We start from the raw sequence: 9,284 nt of genomic DNA, 5'->3' as shown, positions 1-9,284 counted from the left end.
CAACACATTCTCATTGCAGTTTTGAAGAACATACACAATGGAATGGTATCTTATTTTTTTGCCATCAAGAAATTGAAGAATGATTTGACCTCTTTGAACCCATCAAACTGAGAGTTGTTGATTAGCCATTTAGGGTTTTTTAAGTGTGTTTGTGGTTAGGTATTTTGGTGTATGAGGATTGTGAATATAATTTAGGGTTTTTGTTCTTATATAATGGATTTGTAGAGGGATTGGTATCAAGTGTCGTAATAATAAAAATGATTATATTTTTAGGTTTTTCTTTGAATTGATTGTTCAATCATACAGTATTTTATCAGGAATCCAAAAGGCTTTTTAAGGCTTTTTGTCTTCTCAATTTCTTTTGTCATTAAGCTGTCAGTTTTTTTTTGTCTTATCATTTCCTCATTTATTATTATTTTATTTTATTACATTGCGTTTTAGAAAGAGTATAAAATAGTAGTTTTTTTATTGTCATTAAGCCTTTATTTTTTATGGGTTATAAAAACAGTAAAAAACATTTATTGCGTTATAAAGATGTATTGCGTTAGATGTTTTGGACATGAATAATTAGGAATCTGTTTGTATTGCGTTTTAGAATAAATAACTTTAGTCAAACAACAAATAAAGAGACAATGTTGACTTATAGCATATTATTAAAATGTTGCGTTTTATAATATGACAAAAAGAAAACAAGTGTATAAAATAAAATATTGCCTTTTAGCATAATAGCATTTCAATATATATGTACCCTTTCTTTTAAACATATTATTTTTTTTGATAAATTGTATAAATTTTAAAAATATCAATCAAATCTTGAAGCATTGCATTATATGACGATGAATGAAAAATAAAGACATTGCATTGCGTATTAAAATAACAAACAATAAGAAGCATTTTTAACTCTAATTATATGTTTTAAACAAAATATACCAATAAAATAATGCGTTATATGATAAATTAGAATAAAAGACAAAAAATTGTGTTTTATAATAAGTAGCATATCTAAATCAAAGTAAACCAGCAAGAGCAAGCCTCTCTTTAATCCTCTCTAAACTAGTGTCATAAGATTGTTTTTTAAGTTTTGCACTGAGATTCCGAAACTTCTTTGAATCCTCAATAACAAAATGTTTGCGTTCGTTGATATCATGGAATAATATCTTTGTGATAAACTTTCTTCTTAAATCTTCAAGTTGTGCGTTCTGCTTGCTCACATGTGTTTTACCCTTGTCGATAATTGCATGTTCTTCATCTTCCTCATGAAACCCACAATCCCATTTTTCGGCTTCTTCACCGTTATAACATTCCATATGACGCATACAGAATATTCCAAAGTCAATGCCGTTATTTTTTGTTCTCCATTTCATCTCCATTCTAGTAGGTTTTATGCCCTTTATATTATCTGCATTTTGATGACCAACAGATTAGAGGTAACCTGCTAAAGCATTCCTCTACAGAAAAAAAAAACAAAAAAGATTAGGTGGTTTATATTGGGTTTTAAAAGCATAAGTCAGAAAACTTACTGTCTTTAAAGGCACATCCCCATATTTTTGTTTATTTGTGACCGCTTTCGCACTGTTGTCAATAATGAATATTTCTTTATCTTCAAGATTGAATGAGATCACATAGAAATGCTCTCCTTGGAGAATCAGGACAAGGATAATTTTAAAATCATTTATGCTTTTTAACTTTGCACCTTGAAGAATTTTTTCTATGTTCTCGGTGAACTCCTCTATCATTTTTTCTTTCTATTCATTCAATGATAAAGCCTGCATAACAATAAACAAATTAAATTATTAATTGCGTTTTATGAAGGTAATAAAACATATAGTTGCGTTTTATAAAACTACATTCAAACAAACTACACATTGTCTTTTATGAAAGAAATAAAATGACAATTGCGTTTTATATAACTTTATTCAATCATACTTCAAAAAACTTCATTAAACATATATTATTTGTATAAAACAGACAAATTGCGTTTTATAGATCTTACCAGCATTCGAATAGTACAGAAAAATCTTGGGTTTTTGTTGTCTTTCGATCTTCTTTTTTCTTCTTCATTCAAAATATATGCCCAACAATCGATTACTTTTCCTGTTATTTCCAATCCTGGCCTCATTGTTTCTGCAGCATATCTCGACAGAAATACATGATCTTTAATTTCAAAGAGAATGTCCCTGCAAAAAAAATTAATTAAATTATAATATTTTGATTTTTTGTTTTGTGTAAGTGTATATAAATGATTTTGTACGTTATTTCTCCTTCTGCATGGAAAGCATATCCCGATATGTTGTTTTCGTGAGTCGTTCTTACTTCATTCATTGCTATTTGTCTTTGATAGTATGGTGAACATAATGCTTCTGCAACATTTTTCTGTCGATCTGGTCGTACTATCTTTGTGATTATTTCTTCTGTTTTGTTGATATCAGTTGTTGGTTGTTCTTCCTGAACAGGTTTTACAGGTGTTTTATACGGATCTTCTTGTGGGTTCAGGAATGATGTGTTTTGAATCAGATTACTGATTTCTTTTTCAGTGTTATGTTCTTCAATTCTATCAAACATTGTTTGTATCCCAGTAATTTGAACAGAAGTTTCAAATTCTTTTTCGCTTGTTTTATTTTCAGATTCTGTTTGATTTTCGGATTGTGTAGCGTGGCGAGCAATATCATCTTCCACTTCATTTTCATCCACATTTGAAGACAACTGAGAAATTTTCAAATCAAAGGATGGTACCTCATCATTTTGAATTTTTTTATTTGATTTTTTTCTGCTTCATCTGTCTTTTCGATTATCTCCAACATTAATGATGGAGTTTCTTCGCTAAAAGATGATTGTACGAATAAAGGGTTTTCAATGTGTGTTTGCAGACTTGACGTAGGTTCTTTCTCAATGATTTTTTCTGGATTTGAGGATTGGTCTTCAACTGTGTTATCTTCATTGCATTTTGTAGCATCATCATTCGTTTTACACTCAATGGAGATGAAATGAGTTGATTTTCTGTGTCTTCATTTTGGCTCAAATTTAGAAATCTTGATGGTGTTTCGATCAGAGTTGAATCAATACTAACTTTCTTGTGCTTTTTAGCTTGATCGTTGAATTTTTCAATCAATGAAGCCCATTCATTTACTTTGTTATAAACAATTTCACTATTTGGATATTCTTCAATGATCTCATCTATGCGTGTTTGGATGCTTTCGAAAACTTCTTCAAATCCTTTAAAATGAAAAGCTAAGGCAGTCACAACATATTCTTCATTTGATTTTTTTCCTTCAATGTTCTTCATATTTTCATCGCCACTTTTTGTTGAATGAATGTCAGAAAGACCTTCACTTTGATTTTGTGATGGCATGAAATTACACAATCGGCATTGACTGTCTACCCACAATTTATCTTTATTTCCTTTTGATGGTTTTATGAAGAATTGCCCCCATGATCCTCCACTTTCTGTTTGTGTTTTTTCAGTTTTAATGGTTTTAAGTTGGCTGTTTTGAGCATCATCTTGTTCAATCCAGTCTATTGCAGCTTTAAGTAAGGTGTTTCCATCTTTTATCTCTTCTGCGTTGATTTGGATGTTTGGTTGTTCTTGAACATCGTTGTCATTTTTTTCTTTAGATTCATCTTGACAAATTTCTTCATTTTCATTGTCGGATTCAGATGGATAAACATAAAATTCATCCTCCTCCTCTTTCTTTTTTTTATTCTTTCTTACATTTTTCTCTTTTTTCTTTTTATCCTTTACAAGATCTCTCCCCTCATTTAGCGCATCAATTTCCAATTCATCTTCAAATTCTTGTAATGTTGTAGAGTCAATTTTATCTAGAGAGAACTCTTAAGTGTGTTCAGCATCTTCAAATCCTTTTTTTTTGTAAGCATATAGAATCTGTATGAATCATTGCGTTTTAAAACAATACTCAATACTAATTTTGTTGCGTTTTATAATATAAATCATTGTAAACAACTTACACAACTAGTTTTTTATAACTTTATATATATTGCGTTTTAAAGAAGCATTGCGTTTTAATCAAGCATATTTTGAACAAAGCATATAAACGTTGCGTTTTAAACAAACCAACAAATAATATAAACAAGTCATTGGTTTTTGTAACTTTATATACATTGCACTTTAATCAATCATATTTTAAACAAAGAATAGAAACAAGTAGCCTAAACAAGCATTCAACATAATATGTAGCAATAATGCAAGATCAGATTTCATACCGCTAACAATCCAATAGGTCCATTGCGTTTTAATTCAAACTAATTTATTGTGTTTTATAATATAAATCATTGTAAACAACTTACCCAACTAATTTTTTGTAACTGTATATATATTGCGTTTTAAACAAGCATTGCGTTTTAATCAAGCATATTTTGAACAAAGCATATAAACATGTCATTGACTTTTGCTTTATAAAAGTTGCGTTTTAAACAAACCAACAAATAATATAAACAAGTCATTGCGTTTTAATCAAACATATTTTAAACAAAGAATATAAACAAGCAGGCTAATCAAGCATTCAGCATAATATGTAGCAATAATGCAAGATCGGATTTCATACCGCTAACAATCCAATAGGTCCATTGAAGAACTTGTCATTTCCAAGCCATTGTCTTCTTGTACGCCTTAAAACATTCAGAATATATTCACACCGATTAAAATCTTGGTTTTTTTTTGTCATTTTTCATCGATGGCAAGAATCTTTGGTTAACATTACTCCTTTGCATTGCCTCTGCCATAACCGTAAAAAATATAACCAAGAAGTTTAGTTTGAACATTCATCCAAGCTCATTTCTTGATTTTAAATATTTAATCAAGTTGGCAGCATGCATACATTCTCTTCAAAAAATCTTTGCTGAATTGACCGCGCCAGAATTTAATTATAAGATCAGTTTCTTTTGGTCTCAGTTTTTCCTCAATCTTTGTTTTTCCATTTGGTATTTGAAATACCTTTTGGATCAATTCAGCTGTAACAACTCTCACCCAAAACTATTAATTTACTATTTTATTTGTCTAATAGGAAACCCTAATTGAGACCCCCAAGTAATCCTGCATAAACCCTAAAATTTTCAGAATAACCAGAATCAGGATCAGGGCCCCTAAAACTCAAGGGGGGTAAACCCTAATTGACGATTATCATCACAATTCGTTGTCTAAATTGAAAATTCTCAAACTAGCAACTCAGCAGGCCTACACCAGTGACAAGCCTACCCTAGCCTACGTTTGATTGCCCCGCGATACGCGACAGGGACGGGTGAACCTGTCGCGACACGCGGGAGGCTCCAATTCAGGCTATAAATGCAGGGGCTTGGGACTTGAACGTTTGCCTGTTTCGATGTTAAATTTCGCTTCATGCACTGAGTTATACACTGTTTACTTCAAAACACACACGAACACGAAACGTTGCCGCACCAACAGGGTAATAACTCGATCGCTATTACGATTTAATATCCGATCGATTAAAACTATCCAATGGATGTTTAATTGCTGCCCGCATTAGGGTTATACTTTGTCATTCGTCGTGAATTCGATGGATGTTTAGTATTGCACTTTGTCATTCGTTGTGAGGGTTGTATCTGGTGAGTTATCGTAAATGCTGTATTGGTTACTAACCTAGTTCGTGTGCATTGTTATTTAAACTAGGTTATCAGGCTTATCAGTAGGCAAAACTCTGCCCATATAAACTTGCAATGTGAGTCATTCTCTTTTATCAAAGTGTTTTATAGAAACCTAAATGTTCTCCAGTTATAGTTACAGGGATTAAGTTTTTGTAATCTTCAATTACTGCCGGTATGTGGGGTTTTGTATACATTACTTGATACCCGTCACCATTGGACAACGAGTTAGCTAATGGGTGATCTGACCATAGTCACAGATCCAGTCGAGTGACAAATACCGATTTGGGGTAATTGGTTGATAGAAACATTGTAATCACCCTTAATACTGTGGATTATAACAATGTGTTGTTTTGTGCAACTCGAATGACTCGCCAGTATTTCTTGCTGATAAAACCTTTTTAAAACATGTTTCAGGTGATTTGCTGTGAATCAAGGAAAAGTGCTACGGAGCACTAACAACCTTGAAGTAGTGGCTCAGTAAAATAAATAAACATGTTTTGTAAAACAGGGGTTTCTCGGTGAAATTCCCTTATTGTAAATTACGGGTTTTACCCCGAATTATGAAATAAAATAATCGGGCATTTCAAGTTTTAAAAGATCCTGTTAAAACTTCCGCTGCCATAATAATCAATACCACAGATTTCTGTCCCACGGCTCCTGGACCAGGTAAAACCGGGCCGGGGGCCGTGACATCAGCTGTGATCTTAATCTTTTCATCTCCAATATTTATCTCATCATTTTCAGCATCAAAGTTTTTTACCAGCCAATATCCGGATTTGCGTGGAACTGAATGCAACTTGAATGATAGTATGCTGCCAAACCCTATTTCTCTAACAACTTTCTTTTGCTCATTTGACAAATTTTCAATATAATCTGTGAGATTATTGACTGCACATCTTATGTTGATTTTTTTTCCGTCGTAATCATAATATGGTTGTTCTTCTGTTTTATCTTTCTTCAATGATCTCTTTGTTTTTGATTATGCCTTTTCCTTCTTTTGATATTTTGTCTGTTTCACTCTTGGTGGTGGATCAACAAAATCATCATCTGATACATTCAAGTGTTTTAGAAACATATATTTTTCAATGGAATTATATTTAATGCGTTTTATGTTACCTGAATTTACTTGTTGTTGTTTAGAAGTATGCAGAACTATAGCTCGACTAGTATTTTCATCTTTTGAAACAGAATCTGTATCTTCTGAAGATTCTATCACCACTTTCTTTCTTCTCCTTTTTTGTTTTTCCTCTTGTTTTTTAATCTTTAAACAGAATAATGAAACAATTTCAATTAACAAATTTAAGATAAAACGCATCAGCTAACACTATAAAGATAAAAAGCAGTAGTTCACAGTATTAAGATAAAACGCAATACTTTACATCATATTAAATTAATTCAGCAAATTAACATTTCATAATCTCATTTTGTTTTTTATAATATTTTAAATTAAAACGCATTAGTCAACAAATAAAAATGCATTTGATACAGTATTAAGATAAAACGCAATAGTTAATAACACATGTATCTCAGCAAATACAAAGATAAGATAAAACGCAATGTTTTAATATTCGATTACAATTATCATAATAATAATCTCTTTGTTTCTGCTAATTTTTTTAAGATAAAACACATTAGTTCACAATATATAAATCCCATAAAAAGCATTAGCACCTTAGGTCATAGTTTTAACATAAAACGCAACGCAGTCTCTTATAACAAACCTAATTAAGCACTTTCAATGATAAGATAGGGATAATATATCACTCATAAACAATTTTTGGGAAGGAATAAGGTATATTAGGTCTATTGCGCTTTATAAAACGTAACTTGAATACAGTTAAAAACCAAAAATATACCATTATCAGAAATCTCTTTGCGTTTTCTACTAGTTTGTTGTTTCATTGTTGATTTTCGGCTAATGTTTCCTTGTTGATCGATGTTTTCTTCAACTGATGATATTTTTGGCTTCTTTGATGATTTAGGGTTTTGAGATACAGATTTCTTTTCAGAAACTCGAAGGTAAACCTTCAAATTATCTCTCGATGACGCCATGAACTTCAATGGAGTTTGAATTTCTCAAATTTTTGTATGTGTGTGTTCGTTCAATGGAAGTGTAAAACGTAATGAACCTTTTTTCGAAGGGTTTCTGTGTATATTGAACAACGGTTACATTTGTAATTTGACGATAATACCCTTGAATGCCCGGAGAATGTGTTTAAATGACAGTTTTTAATTTGGTTTTAATCTCGACCGTTAATTGTGCAATTGGACAATCATGATTGCTTCCTATCCTTCCTAGTGAAATAAACTTCCTATTATATCCTAACCCTTAAAAATAAATATTAACCTTCGAGATATTTACACGGCGCCTGCCTAAGCTTGTTTTATCTTTTTTGCCCCGTTTACAATCTCTCTTAATAAAACCAACATCTTTCTTACTCTTATCGCGCCTCCGCTCACCTCTTATGTGACAACTCGAACTTTAGACTTGCTTTGATGTAACGTTACGTGCTTATGAGAACTGAATTATATGATTTTAAATGAATGTTTGTTATGTGCCTTATGTGTATGTATGCTATGAGAATGTTACACGAGTCCAAACCGCACATTACAACCGGTCACACAAGCCTTTGGGCCACACCTTGTTCTCGGATCCATTAGGCAGCCGAGTGGGCTCGGCCCACTCCCCACTCGCAAACACTAAACCAGGTTAGGAGGTTTTGTTTTCTCATTGTTGTTACAAAACACATAACACACAAACCCTACTTGCTCTCTCTCTCTCTCTTTCGGCTTGCCTAGAACCCGACGGCGAACAACTCAGAGGATCGGAGATCTTGCTCTTCCATTCGGCTCACTTTTCTTGTGTTTGATCCTATCTTTCGGTTAGTATGTTATCCATTGATGTGTGTTGTATATGCTCGGTATGTTGATGATGATTTGGTATGATGTTATGACTCTATGTTTAGGTTAAACGGATTAGGGTTGCATGTTATAAGCTAGAACCGGTTGGGTTATTACTATGTTTTGTTCCGGGTTAGTGGTGATAATGGTTAGGGTTTGTCACACCCCCAAAATCCACCTGCGGATAACACCCGCTTCGAGGGCGTGACCGACCAGGATCCAGCCACCAATTATACCGAATACTTAAGTTGATAACAAGAGTAATACTTACTATGCATAAGCTTAGCAAATATTAAGTTCAGAGTTTAAAGTTTTAAGTTCCAAAACAGTATTAAGTAGCGGAAGCATAAGTACGGTAGTTTAAAACAAAGTTCATGATTCAAAATAAGGTAACACCCAACACAAGGGTGAACAGACACTACACGTTCCCAAGCTGCAAGCTCCATCGTCACTGGTTACCTGCAAAGCATGCAGTAAGGGGTCAACAATAATGCTGAGTGAGTTCACTAGTTGTCCAGTTTTAATTACCAAAAACTTTGTTTCACCGGTTAATTTATCCGTTTATACATGCCCTGGGGAGCTACCCCAAAAGTTAGCGACTAAACTGTTTTTCCAATACCGAACACTAGGTAACCGTTGCGTATCCGCAGGATGCCCCGATGTCAATGTTCTATCATCATTGACGGATTTCTGAGTACATTAGTTCACGCCCGTCCCAAACCAGGGCACGGTGTGAGGCTGGTAAACACCTAAATAGCGCTATCAAC

General features: G+C 32.9%; 1 protein-coding gene across 1 annotated transcript; it reads right to left on the bottom strand.

Moving 5' to 3' along the window:
* Positions 1 to 1,745: 1,745 nt before the first annotated feature.
* LOC118485803 lies at positions 1,746 to 7,668 on the bottom strand. The gene is made up of 6 exons (XM_035982264.1): positions 7,462 to 7,668; positions 6,733 to 6,877; positions 2,870 to 3,630; positions 2,252 to 2,703; positions 1,994 to 2,177; positions 1,746 to 1,766 (listed from the first exon to the last, which is right to left on the bottom strand). The coding sequence occupies exons 1-6, from the start codon at positions 7,666 to 7,668 to the stop codon at positions 1,746 to 1,748; spliced, it is 1,770 nt and encodes a 589-aa protein (XP_035838157.1).
* Between the last annotated feature and the right edge of the window lie 1,616 nt (positions 7,669 to 9,284).

The sequence above is a fragment of the Helianthus annuus genome, chromosome 13 (genome assembly GCF_002127325.2).
Source record: "Helianthus annuus cultivar XRQ/B chromosome 13, HanXRQr2.0-SUNRISE, whole genome shotgun sequence".
NCBI lineage: Eukaryota > Viridiplantae > Streptophyta > Magnoliopsida > Asterales > Asteraceae > Helianthus > Helianthus annuus.
The sequence above is the reverse complement of the archived record's forward strand: the minus strand, read 5'-3'. Positions and strand labels throughout refer to the sequence as shown.

Coding starts and splice junctions, on each gene's coding strand:
- LOC118485803 (XM_035982264.1), bottom strand. CDS start 7,668: ATGGCGTCATCGAGAGATAATTTGAAGGTTTACCTTCGAGTTTCTGAA. Junction 6,878..7,461: donor CTGATAATGGTATATTTTTG/GTTTTTAACTGT, acceptor TTCTGTTTAAAG/ATTAAAAAACAAGAGGAAAA. Junction 1,767..1,993: donor TCTGTACTATTCGAATGCTG/GTAAGATCTATA, acceptor ATTGTTATGCAG/GCTTTATCATTGAATGAATA.